The sequence below is a fragment of the Crocuta crocuta genome, unplaced genomic scaffold (assembly GCF_008692635.1).
Source record: "Crocuta crocuta isolate KB4526 unplaced genomic scaffold, BGI_CrCroc_1.0 scaffold367, whole genome shotgun sequence".
NCBI lineage: Eukaryota > Metazoa > Chordata > Mammalia > Carnivora > Hyaenidae > Crocuta > Crocuta crocuta.
Genome location: NW_027527936.1, coordinates 6,287,937 through 6,305,831, shown reverse-complemented (window position 1 = coordinate 6,305,831; position 17,895 = coordinate 6,287,937). Strand labels below are relative to the sequence as shown.

Below are 17,895 nucleotides of genomic sequence, written 5' to 3'. Positions count from 1 at the left end.
ACTTAAGAAGTCAGGCAACCCAATTTAAAAATGGGCAAAAGATTCAAACAATTCACCAGTGAAGTGGAATGACAGATAAGCACCTGAAAATGTGCTCAATATTATTATTCATAATGGGAATTGCAAATTAAAACCACAGTGAGATACCACTAAAATGACCAGAATTAAAAAGACTGATGATACCAAGTGTTGGTAAGGATGTAGAATAACTGAAACTCTCATATACTACTGATATAACCGTGTAAAATGGTAAAAGTGCTTTAAAAAACAAACTGACAGTTTCTTTAAAAGTTAAACATATGCCTGACATACAACCCAGTTATTCTACTCACTAGAATTTCCCCGAGAATTGAAAGCGTATGTTCATAGCAGCTTTATTTGTAATAACCAAATATTAAAAGATACCCAAATGTATCACAGGTACATAAAGAAATTGGCAGTGGGGGTTCTGTGTGTACATATACATATACAGTAGAATACTATTCAGCAATAAGAAAAAATGAACTATTGAGGCACTTGAGTGGCTCAGTCGGTTAAGTGTCCAACTTCAGCTCAGGTCATTATCTCATAGTTCATGGGTTCAAGCCCTGTGTCAGGCTGTGTGCTAAGAGCTCAGAGCCTGGAACTTGCTTCAGACTGTGTGTGTGTCTCTCTCTGCCCCTCTTCCACTCACACTCTGTTTCTTTCAAAAATAAATAAACATTTAAGAAAAAGGGAATGAACTATTGATACATGCAGCAACATGGATAGATCACAAAACAATTATGTGGAATGAAAGAAATCATGTAAAAAGAAGTATAGATTCTTTGGTTCCATTTATATAAAATTCTAGAAAATGCACCCTGACCAGAAGTGTCAGAAATCAAATTGGTTGCCTGTTAGATAGGCACTGAGTTTATGTCATCTAATAAAAATAAAATAGAGCCTGAGTGATTGGCCATAAGGAGACAGTTCCATGACTAACATGCATTGCACTCATTTTACTTTGTTTGTTCTGCCACCATTCTCGTCACCACTCATCCCCAGTTCTAAACATAAAACTAATCATTTCTTTGTGTTTAGAACCATGCTCCAGTATCAGCCTCAGATGATAGAATAGGAAGCAATTATAATAATTGGAACAAAAGTTAATTCAGCATTAGAAAGTTTACAAATTGAAAAACTCATGCTATCAACAGAAGAACAGATAAATTGCAGTAATCTTCTATAGTAGAATTCCATACAACAGTGAAAATTAATGATTTAGAGTTATATTTATCAACACAGACAAATCTCAAGTATAATGTAAAGTATAAAAAGAAAGTTGCAAAGTGTACATATAGTTTGGTAAGATTTAAATTTTTAAATATGCAACAGGATTTTAAACATGTAATATTTCTTGTTTATGGATATGTGCATGCACTTTAAAGTATAAAACCTCAAAGAGAATGACAGACACCAAATGCAGGATAAATGTTACTCTGGAATGGGATTAGAATGGGTGACAGAGAAATCTTCAATTGGATCTCTAACGTTTTCTTTTTTAGGTGGGTTGGGAAGTATATGAGTACTTGTTAAATTATCACAAAATTATGAATTTCATAATTTAAAAAAATGTTTAAAGACCAAACAGTGAAGAAATGGAGCAAATGATATAGGCGGTTGGATGTAGAACAAATGATTTTATTTATTCATCTGTTTCCTTGTGTCTTTGTTTCCCATAGTTTCTATGTGCACTACCAAGAAGGGAAGGTTATGAGTTCTTTGTAGGACAATGGACAGGTACTGAACTCCACTTCACTGCACTTATAAATATTCAGGTAGGTGGCCTGTGCTCAACCCCTGAGGAAAGAGTCTTCCTTTGTGGGACTATGAGCCCTTGCTGAGGCTTGAGGACACAGAGTATCTACTAAGTCCCAGCAGTATTTGCTTTGGCCTTGATGAATTGTCATACTTTGTATATTAGGCTAGCTTTCTAGGCCCTAGTCAATACCTAGAAATTGGAAAAGACCCCAAAACATATTTTCTGACTGCGTCTGGTCTATTGTATCTCTTCCCCAGACCTCTATACCATTTACTGGTTGTGCCTCACTTAACAGACATGGGTGAACTATGATGGTTATCTTTTTAACCCTAAGGTAGGTTCCATGTCTTATTTGTGTTTTATTAACCAAGTCAGCACTTTCCAAGATGCTAGATGCATAGTTTCCATTCCATAGGTGTTGTTTTGTTTGCTTCCTTCCTTCCTTTCTCTTTCTTTCTTTTATTCCCAAGTATAGAATTAAGAAATTCAATCTAAAACATTTGAAACTTTTAAAAAAGAAGTCAGTAGTTTAAATCAGATCATAACTAGGATTGATATTCTGTATTTGGAGGCCAAATATGGCCCAAAAACCCACAAGCTTGTGTTATAATGGCTTTGAACGTTAGGAAAAGGAAGTACAAAATAGAATGAGAGTTTGTTCACTACTGTATCCCATGTGATTGTATCCTAAAATTGTATCATGTTTGTTTAAAAAAAAAAAGGCAGGGTCGGGGAGAGAAAAAGCAGAATGAAGGAGCAGCTTTTACTTTGTAGATGAATTATAAAATAACATTTATTCAGCACATACTATTATAACCAACACTTGATGCACTTTCTATATCAAGTGTTTTATATATATTATATCTTTTTTTTTTAAAGTATGTCTTTTAATCCTCACAAATGTCCCATGAGATAGTTACTGTCATTATTTCTCTTTAGAGAGAAGAGCTCAGAGAAGTTAGGAGGTGAGCTAGTATGGATGGATGTGGTAATAGGTGAAAGCGGGGCTGGATTTGATCAACTCCAAAGTCTATGAATGGAACCATTATGCTGCTGTGTTAGAGACGATGCTAGGACTTGGAGACCTGTGAAACATGGTCCCTGCCCTCCTGCCAACTCTTAGACAAGTATAGTAAAAAGATCCAGAAACATAATTATGATCAAAATGATCAATATATTTGAAGTATATGGGGGAAAACTGAGAAGCTGAACCCTAGCAATAGTTGGGTATTGATAGAAAGACTTGCTGAAACTTAGAGATGAAACCCAGAGATCTTTTTTAAATGTATAGCTGTTTCCTCCTGCACTATATGAGGGCTTTAACTCTGAACCCAGCCTCTCTTCCTAGTCTGGACTGAGGTCTGATAACCACTGCCCTGTCCACTCTTCATGAAATTATGATGTTCCCATTCTTCTTTTCCCCCCTATCTCCCACTCAGATTATATTTTAAAACTGCACATTACAAATCTGGCCCATGTGCAAAGTCTCCAGCTGTTTGCTACAGCTTAAAAGAGCTCAGTCTTCAGAGCCAGCCAAGGGGAGTAGATTTCAACTGTGAAATGCACTAGTCCATAAAAGTGGCAATTACACAGGCATATTGCTTTCTTTAGAACTTGATTTGGTAGCTGCTTGTTCCGTTTTGTTTTTAAATATACGGCCATGATGAAGGATTCACTGCCTACTGTAAACATTTTCTGGGAAAAAAGCCAAACCTTTTTCAATTGAAGACACAAATAACACTGCAAACTGTCAGTTTCACAGTGCCTTGGCAAGCCTGATCATCCCCCCACCTACCAGTCCTCTGACTCACTGGCCACCCAAGGGGCTGTTAAGAGCCCAAATTTCCTCCAGACTCTCTATTGCTCTGAAATTGCAGTTTTGTGTTGTGGTACCTTATTGACCCTTGATAAGTGTTTCTCCTTACAGACCCGAGGGGATGCTGCAGCCAGCCAGTTGGTTTTATATCACTACCCTGAACTTAAGGAAGAAAAGGGCATAGTGCTGATGACAGCAGAAATGGATACCACCTTTTTGGTAAGAATTAACTTTTACCTCTTTGGATTTACCTGGTGGCCCTGAAGGTATATTCTTCTGCCAAAGATCATGAGAGGTCAAATTCCAGAGACCTACATGTACTTGTTTCTTACTTAAAGTTGGTCATAATTTTGTCTTGCACGAGCTCTTCCAAGTTGAAGTTAGTACAATCACTAACTCAGTCACTTATTCACAATTTTGAAGCCCATAACCTCTGAAAACGAAGTTTTCTCATAATTCATTTGGTTACAAAACCTTACCTGACTTGAACTCACTTGGTAGCTAAATCTTCATTTAAACTGATGTAAGGCTACAGTCCTTATTAATCCCACTTGATGTGGAATAGTTGTACATTTTACTAAGGAACTATTAATGTGTTTGATTATGGGGAGTTGCCTAATGTACCTCTTGGCTTTATAGAATATAATAATTCTGACTCCAAAACACATCTGGCCCTGGGGGTTTCAAGTAAGAGAGTGTGGACAAGCAAATGGCTTCTTAAGTATAAAGAAGAGTTCGAAGTCTAGAATAGTTCTCAATCTCTTATCTTCCTGCACACTGTTCACGTGTACTACCTTCATCATACATAGTGATTTCCTTCCTCCTCCTACCTCGAGCACCAACCGTATGTCCACAGGTAATGATGTCCATTGTGTTTGTTCTTTCTGTATATCCAGGGCCAGGAGCAGTTTTATGGTTCTTGTACAACCAGTTTGTCTAGTCTTTGCTCATTTCTTTCTCATTTCTTTGGCATGATTTAAGTTCAGGATATCCTCAAGATAGTAGACACTTTAGTGCCTCTTCCCTGCAAGATTCTTCATTACAGCACCCACTTATTTTTCCTCTCTCTCTTACCAGCTACTTACAGAGAAGGGAAAAGTAAGGATACTCAGCTGGTGTCTCACAGTAGCAGTAAGCCCCAAGTCTGGAACCAGAACTGGAACTCTTCTTCCCTGTCTATTATTTCTAAAACTGTTCAGTCCTATTTCTCTCATTCTTCTTTCCACCATCACACTCAACTAGAAGTCCCCCGAAATCCTATGCAATTGCCATTAACTGAGATAGATAAGATTGCAGGAAGGAAGGATTTGGGAGGAAGAGCTGGAGCTCAGTTTTGGATATATTAAATCCGAGTTTTATATATATATATTTATAACTGTTAGATATCCAAGTAGTAGGCAGTTAGATGTATGAGCCTGGAGTTCAGGTGAGAGGTCCAGGCTGGTGATATAAATATGGGAGTTGTCAGCATGCAGATGGTTATTTAAAACCATGAGACTGGGGGCACCTGGGTGACTTAGTCAGTTGCATGTCCAGCTCTTGACTTCAGCTCGGGTCATGATCTCATGATTTGTGGTTTTGTGAGATGGAACTGTGTGTGGAATTGTCTCCTGTCTCTGCTGCTCCCCCCAACCCCTACTCACACTCTCTCTCAAAATAAATAAACATTAAAAACAAAAACAAAACCATGAGACTGAATGAAATCACCAAGGAAGTAAATAAAGATAAAAAGAAAAGAGATCTAAGAACTAAGCCTGGAGACATGAGGAAGCATCAGCAAAGATTTAAAAGGAATAGTCAGTGAGATAGAAGGAAAACTAAGATGCTAAAATGCCCTGAACACTAAGATAAAATGTTTCAAGGAATAGGGAATGCTCAACTGGCCAAGTCTCACTTGCTGGTGGTGCAAATGAGATGAAGACTGAGAATTTACTAGATGTCACAACATGGAAATCATTAGCAAGCTTTTTATGGACAGTTTCAGAGGAGGGGTAGGACAAAAGCATCATTGGAGTACATTTAAGAGAGGATGGAAAGAAAAATTACAAAGAGTCAGCAGAAACAAGTCTTTCAAGGATGTTTCTGTGAAGGGAAGGGGAGAATGGAGCACCAGCTGGAGTGGGACAAGTGGGGACAACAATGGTTTTTGTTTTAAGTATGAGAGAAATAACATATTTGTATGCAGATGGGAAGATTCAGTAGAGAGGGAAATAACTGGGAAGGAATACAGGAGAAAGAGGAGAGAATTGTTGAAGTATTTTTGAGTGGGCAAGTCTGGAAATGAGGGATTGATCTTTGCCAGAAATATAATAGGAGAGAAGCCAGAATATACACAGACACAAATACAGTTAAATGGATAAAGGTGGTAGGTGGTATTTTGTAGAAGTTCTCTCCAGAATGCTTAGAAAGAAAGGTCATCAGCTTGAGAGTGAAGATGAAGGAATAGGTATTGGACAATTGAGTGGAAAAAAGAAAGTGTGAAATGGTTTTCTAGGACAGAGTTGGCAAACCACAGCCTGTGGGCCAAATCTAATGCATTATCTGTTTTTAGAAGGTCCATGAGTTAAAAATGTGTTCTATTATCTTTATATGGTGGGCGGGGGGAGGGGCAGAACTAAAGAAGAATATTTCATGGCCTGTGAAAAGTGTTTGAAATTCACATTTCAGTGTCTGTAAATAAAGTTTTATTGGAACACAGCCATACTTATTTACATATTTTCTATGGCTGCTTTAGGTCCACATCAGAGTTAAGTAGTTGCAACAGAGACTATAGGGCCAGCAGAACCTCAGATATTAGCTGTCTGTCCCTTAACAGGAAGTGTTTGTCAGCATGTGGTCTAGGAGAATGGAAGAGAGACTGGCTGTGTGGGAACAGGCACAGAGAGAGGGCTGAGATTTGGATTTAACTGGGGTTATGGTTCAGCCATGTGGTCTAATGAAGTATAAGGGACCAGTAAGTTAAAGGTGAGTGCAGAAGAATGATTATAATTACTGGCTTTGGGATGCAAGCTGGATAAAGAGGGAAGTGAAAACATAAAGAAGATTTAGAGACCGTGAGAATTGTGAGTCCTGGTGGAATTAAAACATTTTTGAAGGTGGGAGTGAGCTTAAAAGATAGGAAATAGTAGACCAAATGTGGATGTTTCAAATTGAGATTTGGAGAGGATATAGTTACTGCTAATGACAATGTTTAAGATTTGACCACAGGAGGGAGGGAGTGACACAGAGACTCTCTTTCTGGTCTTTAAAAAAGTCCAGCATCTAACCATATTGAAAGTGTGGACCCTAGCAGTCACAGGAGGGCCTTCTGCTCTGGCATTTTTACCACCTCACTCTGGTGGTCTCAAACTGCAGCACAGGGCTCATCAAGATTAAAATTTGCTTCCTGGCCTTATAATATTGGACAGCATGCCAAACAACATGCATTTGCCTCATAGAAATCAATGTGACTGTGAGTTTCTTATGCAGTACAGAACTAGACATGTTAGAGTTTATTGTAGAGCCTGTGACTCAGAGATGGGAGATGTAGAGATGTAATATGAATATATGATCCCTTGCTGCTCGTGCGTGAATTTGCACTTTGGCATAGTACTTCTAAATACAGTAAGGCAAATGAAGAGACATACACAGAAATGAGAGGTTTCTTCTGAACTAATAACTTTGATGCCGAAATTTAGTAGAATATTTGAAAACCTTATTTGGTTCTACCTCTGTGTCAATAGATGATGTCATTGGAATGCAGTCAGGGCTAGGATAGAGTGCTGGGATGCTTATGCAGGGGGTGTTCCCTGGTCCAGGAGCGGGAAGAAGAGAGATTCTAGAGATGACACCTGGGAAGGAGCAGAAATTTAGCCAGATAAAAAGGGAGGCAAGGGAGAGGAAGGTTCCAGACAAAGGGAATAGCGTAAGTACATGCTCGGGGGCATAAAATGATTGGAGGTATTACAGTTTGGTATCATATATATATATGATATATATATATATATATCATATATATATATGATATATAACATTATATATATGATTTTTAATATCATTAATATATTAAAAAGAACATTTAGTTAAGACTGGAGGTATTACAAACAGTTTGGTATCATATATATGCATATATATGATTTTTAGTATCATTTATATATTAAAAAGAACATTTGGTGGGTCGTGTGTAGAGATTTGGCTTTATCCTGAGAACATGAAAGTGTTATTAAAGGTTTTTGAACAGGGAGTGACCCAGGCCATTTATCTGGATTATTTGCTTCCTAAATATATTTTAGTTCTAGCCTGGTCAGTATGATTATTTAGGAGACAGTTGCAATAGTGTTAGCAAGAGATCAGGAAGACCTGAAGTAGAGCAGTAAGGGTAATGGAAAGAGAGGGGCCCTAGAAGTAGATAGTAAAATGGGCAGGATTTGGTAAGTTGATATGAAAGATTGAAAGAAAGGGAGGAATCAGTCTTCTTAATAAACCTCCTTATGGAGCAACATAGGAATGAATATATTTATCTTCTTGAGTCCTAGAAAGGGAGGAGACTATTGCTTCATATTGAGAACTAAGGCAGGGGGTGGGGCTTTCCATAACCCTCCATGAGAGACAAATACACGTCTCCCTACCCACCATACTAGTGGTCTTCAAACTAGTGGTCATAACCCTTTATCCAAACAAAATCTTATTATGTAAAACCTCTGATATAACAGCCTCTGATATAACACAGAGGTAAAGGGACCTGAGGCACCTCCACAGAATCCCTAGGACTCTGCAGTGTGGACAGTACCTTTCTAGAATGAATATAGATGAAACTACCCTTATTGCCACTATTCTGAGCCTCAAATTAAAGTTGATTGTCAGAGGTCCCTATAGTTCATAGGACCAGAAAGTAGTGGTATCTGCCTCCAATTATGGCAGTGCAGTTGCTTTCGAAGTGGTTTACTCTTGAGGCATGTTTGAGTATAGGAAAGGTAAAATTGATGAAGTAGAGTTATCAGCCTTGACCAGTGTTAATTATCTTGCCCCACCAGAAACAGTATCAGGATGAAGTAGAGGGAGTACCAGTCTAGGAGTCCAGAGATCTGGTCCTGGCTCTGCCATTTGCTAGTCAAATGACCTTGGACCCATCCCTGAACTTCATGTCCTTTGATTGCCTGGCCTATTAAAAGAAGACTGGGTGATCTCTGAGGCTCTTTCCAGCTCTAAAATTCTATTAATTTGAAATACCCAGCATTTTAGAAGAAGGCTTTTGATTGAAAATCCAGTCTCAGAGATTAGTTCCTGCCTGTGAGAAATGACCTAAAAGCCCCATGGGAGGGAGTGGAGGTAAAGCAGCCTATGGTATTTATAAATCCATTTCCATCATTCTGTAGCTAGACATAGCACACTTTTGGCAGTTAGGTTTAGTGGGAATTTTCCACTATCTTTTGTGGTTGGGTTTTGGGCGTATGAACACAGTGATAATGAATAAGTGCCTCTGACCAGCTAGAACTAGAGAATTTCATAGGAAGCAAAAGTAATAGTTGTTTGAGGTAATTCTTTTGTCAGGTTTTGAGATTATAGCCTGTGTCCTGACCCAATCTTTGTTACATAGAGTGCACCATTTCCCTGCCACTGAGCTTTAGAGAAGGTGGACCCTTCTCTTCCCGTGGAGTTTTGCTGGTAGATTACATAGCAAATTCTTCCAAAATTTAATGGCTTAAAACAAAAAATTTATTACCTCATTGACTCTGTGGGTCAGGAATTCAGGAGCTGCACAACTGGATGGCTCTGGGCATAGAGTCTGTCATGAAGTTGCTGCCAGGATGTTGGCTTAGGCTGTAGTCATCTGAAGAAGGTTGATTGGGCTCAAGGACCTCCAAGCCCGTGGCATGGCTACTGGCAAGAAACCTCATTTCCTTGCCACATTGGCTGCTTTGTAGGGCTACTTGAATGTCCTAATGACTTTGGCAACTGACTTTCCCCAGAGTAATTCAAGAGAGATAGCAAGACACAAGCTACAGTGTCTTCTGTGACTTAGTAGAAGTCATTCTCCTTCATCTCACCGTGGTCCATTTGGAAAAAGCAAGTCAGTACATACAGCCTACACTCAAGGAAAGGGAAACTAAGCTCCCTCAAAGAGAGAAGTGTCAGAATTTGTGGACAAACTGTAGAACCACACAGCTGGCTTTGGCACTAGTTTTCTGACTGAGATGGTATCAGAAACAGTGTTTATTCAATAGTATGTCTGGTTAGTCAAAAACTTAGTACTGACTCTCACTATTGCTCTCCCCCCCCCCCATTGAGATGTACTTAACAGTTACTGAGGAACAGAACGAGGAGGGGAATTTTTGACATATTCATTACTTTATTCAGCAAACATTCACCAGATGTGACCCTGTACAGGAATGTAGAGCAAGCACATACTTTGAGGAATTCATACTAGGGAAGACACAAAAAAGCAAAAGGCGGGGGGTGGGGGGGGGGAGAAGGACAGATACAATATAATATGATACATACTATGGTAGAGGCCAGCATGGGGTAATTTGGGTGCACAGACAAGGGGCACCTTACAAAGACTTGGATGTCAGGTGGTCATAGAAGCTTTCTAGAAGCAGTGACTCCTGAGTAAGGCCCTCCACCTGCCACAGAACTCACAGAGCTTTCTGGCCCTGTTCAGGGAAGGACCTCAATACTCTTTTTATCTTACAGAATGTTGCTGAGGCCCAGTGCATTGCCAACCAAGTTCAGCTCTTCTATGCCACTGATCGGAAGGAGACCTATGAGTTAGTGGAGACCTTTAACTTCAGGCCAAATGAGTTCAAATATATGTCTGTCATCGCTGAATTGGAGCAAAGTGGACTTGGAGCAGAACTGAAATGTGCCCAGGACCAGGAAAAGACTTAAAGCTGTAAGGGTTGGCTTACAGTGTCTGCTCAGCCCTGGATAGTTTTTTAAAACCCACTTCCCCCCTTGAACTTTTGGAGCTTAGCAGATATAAGGAGCAGTCTCTAATGAGTTGACCTGCAGGCTTATTACAAAAAGTAATCATGGAGGTGAGCCCTTTTACTTGATATTCAGGAATGAAGGTAGGAAAAGGAAACACTTTTTTAAGCGTTTGTGGTCATGACCAGAGAGGGCTGAGGATCCACAAGATGGTTGATTTGACTTTACACAGTTTAATAATACCGCTAAGCACCGCACAGCTCCCAAATGACTAGTTCCTCATATGTATAAAATTGTGACAGGATAATAACCTTGATGACCTGCTATAGTTAGATGTGGGCTTTGCATACTCTTCCTGTGTGCCCCTTGGCTGACCAAAGGCATAGCCCAAATACCCTGTTTAGACTCTAGAACAACCAGATATTGCCATAAGGATTAAGACTTCATCTAGATGTCCCCAGACTTGTCTTTAGTGTAGCTGTCGGAGGGTCTTGTAGATTTCAGGTGTAGTTAAACACACCAGTACGGCCTGCGTACTGTTAAACCATGGTTTGTGGCACCTCCTCCTCTAGAAGCTGCATATCTGGAGGGGAAGAGTCAGTACAGTGTAAATAAATCAACACTTTTGTAAGGAGAGGATTGATCCAGATTTGCATGTTTTGTTTGTTTTAAACAACTCTAAACCATGCCAGTATTAAATGAAAAAGTAGGTGGAAGCAAATGTTCCCAGATTGGGTGCGGGAAAAATCTAGCAATAAAATAAAGTCTGGCTTACAGTCTTTTTATACAAAACAGTGAAATCTAACCTACGTGCTGTCCTTGGTGTTGGTGTGAATCAGTGGACTGATCAAAACCCATCTTTGTACTCAGCAGTTGCTTAAAACTCCAAATATAAGAAAGGAGCTCTCCAGCGCCGAAAATTCGTATTTGGTTCGTAGTGTCACTGTTGTGGCTCCAAGCTCAGTGATGGAAGAGCTTGGTTACACACCAGCCTTCTGAATCTGAGGGTCCAGGGGCCCCTCAGTGTCATCGACCCCTTTCCTATGCCTTTCCTTTTCCTGACCTGACGTGCTCCAACCTTGCTGCTCCTGCCTGCGGTTTGCCTGTGTGACACTGAATTGGTAAGTGGGCCTGTAACCAGGAGTTGCAGATTGCGTGTGTATATGTTCTTTACTATGGAAGATTGTTTATAGGTTGGGCCTGTCTCCAAGCTCTTAAGATGAGATTGGTCTTCCCATGATTTTCTAAGCTGTGTCTTATTTTGTTGTATTTCTGAGTCTGTGTGTAGAAAGAGATAGTGTATATTTAAGCTGGAAAAGCTGCTAGCCTTTCACAGTTTCTCTAAAGGTTGAGCTACTTTTTTTTTTATGTGACATTCTTTATTTTATTTTATTTTTTTACACAAATAGTTTATTGTCAAATTAGTTTCCACATAACACTCAGTGCTCATCCCCAAAGGTTGAGCTATTTCTAATCCAAATTATGGACCTGCCTTTGTTCTGACAGTTTATTTATTGAGGAACTTGAGTCTGGATGTTTGGAGTCCCAGGAATCTTTGACATCAGGTAGAGTTGCTTTTGTGGGTATCCGGTGATGTGTGCTTTTCCCTCTGGATGGACCCACTTCTTGGCCATAGTACATTTTCATAACACCTCCACCAGACGGTGAGAAGAAATAAGATGATGGAAGAAGAAATAAGAATTAATTGGCTGCTCGTTCCTCCCAGCTTTGCCCTAAATCCCCACTTGCCAGAAAAGAATGTATACATGGACAGTTATATTGGACATGGTCAAAATGCCATCTGGCTGCTCTTTATATTTACCTGGCGAGATCTGGCAAAGAACTAAAAGAAAATTGTAACGATCAGTAAATTTGAACCCTGGTGGGACATGGTGTTACAGGAAGTGGACGATTTTTAGAGTTAAGTAAATCTGGGTTCAGATGTCAGTGTTGGGATTCATTAGCTCTGTAATGTTGAACAAATTATCTAAAGCCTTTCATTCTGTTTCTCCATCTGTAAAATGTGGATTATAATAATATCTACCTCATAGGATTACTGCGAGAATTTAAACAGTCTTACCCATAGACTACAGTAGAGCTTCATAAATGTCAATGCCACTCTTTTCAACTCTCTCTCCTGTCGTTAAAGACCAACACAAATCAGCATTTCAGATGCAGAGATCATTCTTCATTCTGGTGTAAAGAGCAAACCATATCTCACAAGTTCTCAAACTTTAAGTTGCAGTAGAATTACCTAGAGCACTTTAAAATGCATATTCTCAGTTCCCCCACCCTGCTGAATCATAATCTTTTCAGAAGGTGCTGGGAATCTGTGTTTAAGACATGCTCCAGATGATTGGGATGTAGCTGACTCACCAGTCACTTTGAGAACCATTGCCTTATCTGTTCTTCACAAAAAATCTCTCATTAGCCAGATTTTTCTTTCCTACAGACAGGACATTAACCTTAAGATCAGTTTCTTTGCTCTTGCCTCCCATAGTGGTCTCTCTTTGCTCACTTTACAGTATAATTCTTTACGTATGTATGTTTTTTTCCCCACTAGACTGTGAGCTCCTTGAGAGCCAGGGTCTATCTCCATTCCCAGTGCCAAAGACATGGCCTGGAACATAGAAGATACTGAGTTGTTTGCTGAATAAATAAATGATGTGGATTTTAGCCAAAACATGGTCTTTTTGTATGTGTACCTGTATTTAAATACTCTGAATTTAACCGAATCTCTCAACACCTACAGATTGGAACTTACTGAGTAGTAATCTGTGCAGACCAGGAGGCTAGCTTGTACACAGTGTCTGTGTGTCTCACAGTCCACTGGCATTACCACGGTGGGCCGTCTGCCCAGGGCAATTCAGCGGGCACTTGCAGAGCACTTACTCCAACTGCTGTGCAGGAAGATGAGTAGGGTGATCCCTGCCTCAAGCTCTGTTCTGGCCACAGCTTGAGTCTCACTTCCCTCTGCCATTGTGTCTCACATCTGGCACCTGGTCACAGTTCTGCTGCTTTCTTCAACCAGTTTGGAAGCAGGAACCACATATTCTGTTTTTTTGTAGTCTCCACAATACTGACCTTATTCAGTCTTGGAGGAGAGGTGTAAATGCCCACCCTCAGTCATTTGACTTAGCATTGATTTAGCATCCATTAACATTTATTGAGTACCAATCACATGCCAAACACAGTCACAGGAAACTGAGGGATACAGCAATAGACAGGACAAATAAGGCCCCTGTTTTCTTTTTTTTTTTTTAATGTTTTATTTATTTCTAGGAGAGAGAGAGAGAGAGAAACATCGTGAGCAGGGGAGGGTCAGAGAGAGAGGGAGTCACAGACTGAAACAGGCTCCAGGCTCTGAGCTGGCAGTCAGCACAGAGCCCGACGCGGGGCTCGAACCCACGAACCGCGAGATCATGACCTGAGTGAAAGTCGGACGCTTAACCGACTAAGCCACCCAGGCGCCCCAAGGCCCCTGTTTTCATGGAGCTTATATCCTTGTGGAGAAGGCAAATGAATAAATCAATAAGATTATTTCAAATACTGGTAGTGCTATGAAAATAAAAAAAATAGTGTGCCTGAATGTGGAGTGGAGGCAGTAACTTAGTGGTCAGGAGAGCCTGCTCTGTAGAGGTGGTTGTTGATATGTGAGTTGAGGGAAAGTACCAGGTAGAACAGCAAGTGCTGAGGCTTGAAGCAGGGCCAAGCTAAGGATGAGAGTTTCTGGGTACAGTTTACAGGTTCATTCCCTTGAGCTCACAGCTCAGCAAGTGAGACACTGACATGAATAATTACAATATAAGGCAAACTGACCAGTGCCATCTCGGAAGAGGGGTGAAGAAGGCTAAAAAATGCTGCTGGGTACTGTGGGGATGCACATCTTGCCACGTCATGGTGCCCAACATGAAGCAATTACGCTTGTAATAGAGAATAAGAGGTAGACAATATCAAGGTCTCAAAGAATATGCGCTCCCTACAGAGAGGCCCGGTGAGTTCAGAGCTGACCTCACAATATATACACAGTAGCAGTACCACTAGCATAGATGATCAGAGGCTTACCACGTGCCAGGCGCCATGTAAGCCTTTTGCATGGATTATCTCAATCCTCACAACCCTGTGAGGACAGCAGGAACCTGCTAATTGGTAAGATGCGCTGCTCCCCTCTACACCAACCCTATCCTCCCCTACTTCCAGCTCCGAGAAGATGGCAGCCTCCCAGGTACCCCTAACCCCAGCTCCAGCAGCCAGCTCAGGCGCTGAGAAGTCATGGGTGCCTCTTGAATCAGCCCTTGCTCTGAGACACAGGTATGCCAATCTTCCTGCTGTCAACTAAAGAACAAAATGCACGCGTTAAATGTTTCTGATTTCTCCAAACTTTATTTCAAATGGCATCATGTTCTAAGGAGAACTTGTTTTGTGCACCATGGAACACTCTGGTCTTGGCCAATTCGAATGTGGCACAGAGGTGGCAGCACTTTTGTCCCTGTTCTGCTGAAGGAGAGACTCAGTGCACAGAAAGGGAAGAGATGGCTTAAAGGTCACTGCCTGCATCAGGAGCCAAGCCAGGAATAGAAAGTGACTGTCCAGGCTCCAGACTTAATGGTGTCATTTGTTAACGTCCACTGAGCAGGCTCACAGGGCTACCTCTGAACTCTCCAGACCTCAGGAACTAGAAGGGCTGCCAGAAAAATTGGTTTGAACCATTATGAATCCTCCCGGGCTCCCTAGAGCTTTCAGAACCAAGTCCCTTTGGATCAGTTCACAGGACACAGGAGCTTCAAGGATCTGGTCAACTTCTCCAGGCTCATCTCGTGCTAGACCCCCACTCACTGCGTTAGCTCCAGATGTTCTGGGTGACCAGTAGTTCCTTGAATACATTATGCTTTTCTTACCACTGTGCTGGTCTGTTTAGATACTTTTGCCTGCCTCGACTGCCCATTTCCCCTTCATCAAGTTAATTCTTATGTCTTTCAAAGCTCCACTTAAGCATCCAAAGCCTTCCCTGACATCTGCCATGCTCCCCAATGCCCATCATGTGCTCCTCTGTGCTTCCCTGGCATTTTGTGCTCCACATTTGCAAGGCTGTCTCTCCCATAGACTAGACACTTTTCAGAGACAGGGATCACATCTTATTGGACATTATCTTTCCATGAAGCCTAGCACAGAGAGAAAATACCCAGCGAATGTTGACTAAATTCCTCGTGGATGCCTGCTCAGCCCAGACCACCTGTGACTATAAGCATCCCTTGTACCATGAGATCCAGCCCTGGTGAGCACACTGTGATTGGATCCAGCCTCAGGCAGTGGCCGTGTTGCTTGCTCTTATTATGGAGGCTGCACATAGAAAACAAAACCACGGAGCCATCAGAGGAGGCAGCCAGGTTCAGGATATGTAAGCAGGAAGAACTGAGAGACAGTGTCCAAACTTTTGGAGCAAGACAAGTATTTTAAGGTACCAGCACAGCATGTTCAAGCTCCTGCCTTGACTTACCAAATCTTAACATTAAAAACAGTCTTAGCTGGGGCGCCTTGGTGGCTCTGTCAGTTAAGCTTCCAACATTTGGTTTCCATTCAAGTCATGATCTCATGGTTTGTGGGACTGAGTCCCATGTCGGGCTCTATGCTGACAGCAAAGAGCCTGCTTGAGATTCCCTCTCCCCTCTCTCTCTGCACCTTCCCTGCTCATTCTCTCTCTCTCTCTCCCTCTAAATAAACTTTTTAAAAAAGTGTCTTAGGGGTGCCAGGATGGCTCATTCAGTTGAGCATTTGACTCTTGATATTGGCTCAGGTCATGATTTCAAGGTTTGTTGGATTGGAGTCTTGCATCAGGCTCTGGACTGAGAGCATGGACCCTGCTTGGGATTCTGCTTCTCTCTCTCTCTCTCTCTCTCTCTCTCTCAAAATAAAGAAAGAAAGAAAATAAAAATATTAATTAATTAAAAGGATCTTAGAGGGGCACCTGGGTGGCTCAGTCAGTTAAGCATCTGCCTCATGATTTCAGCTCAGGTCTTGACCTCAGGGTTGTGAGTTCAAGACCTGCATTGGGCTTTGTACTGGGCATAGAGCCTAAGAGAGAGAGAGAGAGAGAGAGGATCTTAGAGACTGTCCTGTTGCTACTTTTCAACTGTGCCTCAGGAAATGCCAACAGTTCCTTAGAGGTAGGAATCCTGGGAGCCTGGTCCTTGCCCCAAACTCAACCAGAGAAGCAGTGTTGTATTTACTGGACTTTCCATAAGCTGTCATTTGAAGAAATCGTTCCCAAGAAAGACTGAGAAACCGTGGTCTAGTTTAGCCTCCTACCATGACAGCAGCCCTCTCTAGAGCATCGAGCCACTGGGCAACTGTTTGAAGACTTCCAGGGCTTGGGATCTGTCCCCACTGCTAGCTGACCTGAGCCCTGCTGAGACAGCTCTGAGTGATGGTAAGTTCTTCCCCAGCCAGTACTGAGACCTAGCCACCCCTCACTCTTGTCTTCTTGCTGGACTTCATTCTGCCCACAATAGCCGGAGCCTCCCAGAAAAGTCCGTTCACTTTTCTACTCCACAGCCTCTTCTGCTGGGGTATGACAACAGCTCTCAAGTTGCCTGGAAGCCTCTGCTGCAGATCAGGCTTCCTTCCATCTTTCCTGAGATGACTGAAAACCATAGCACCTGCTTATGGACTGAAAACCCTAGCACTACACCCCTGGGGCCTGACCTGAGCCACCTACTGGGGTGGCCAGAGTGGATTTAGGGTGGCGGTCCTTCGGGAGTTGTCATGGCCCACCTGGCAGTCATCTCCCCACAATGCCACTCACTGAGGTCACCTTAGTGACCCCTTCACCTTGCCCTTTTCTCACTCACATCCCCCTCCCATCCTTAACTTTCTCCCCACAATCAGCTGTCAAACATGGTTTTTCCTACCTGCAACTCTTGACTTTGAGGCATCTACGCATATCTTGGTTTCATGTCATCTGACTGGTTTCCATCACAGTGTTCGCATTCATCTTGATTTGAACCTTGGCTCTTGCCCAGAAACTATGTCCCTCTCAACAGATGTGATACTCACTTTTCCTTGGTCTTCTACATCTGTTGTCAGAGTAGTTGTCAGAGATAAGATACCCCCTCAAGCATTTCACTTAACCACTGTCCCCTCACGCCCCCAAAATAAACCTCTTGCCTTGGTTTGAAACATTACTACTGGGTCATTTTGACTCAGGATCCACTGTGATCCCCAGATTACTTTTGCTCATGTTGTTATGAATCATACATTTATTATTTGGCATGAATCCCCACCTTATATTCTTATTTCTTCAACCCACATTTATTCTCCCAATTTGGCCTTCCTCTGATCTGGTGGGAAGTAGCTGACAGATCTAATATTTTTCAGGGGAAAGGAGGAAGCA

The 17,895-nt window shown here is 41.6% G+C and overlaps 1 protein-coding gene across 1 annotated transcript in view; it reads left to right on the top strand.

Annotated features, from left to right (window-relative positions):
* Positions 1–13,188, top strand: part of ATPAF1 (ATP synthase mitochondrial F1 complex assembly factor 1) — a 28,243-nt gene extending 15,055 nt beyond the window's left edge. The window contains exons 7-9 of the mRNA XM_077752167.1: positions 1,704–1,799; positions 3,711–3,818; positions 10,272–13,188. Coding sequence (XP_077608293.1) covers positions 1,704–1,799; positions 3,711–3,818; positions 10,272–10,466 — 399 coding nt within the window. The 3' untranslated portion in view covers positions 10,467–13,188. The remainder of the gene's footprint in view (positions 1–1,703; positions 1,800–3,710; positions 3,819–10,271) is intronic.
* The last annotated feature ends 4,707 nt before the right edge of the window (positions 13,189–17,895 follow it).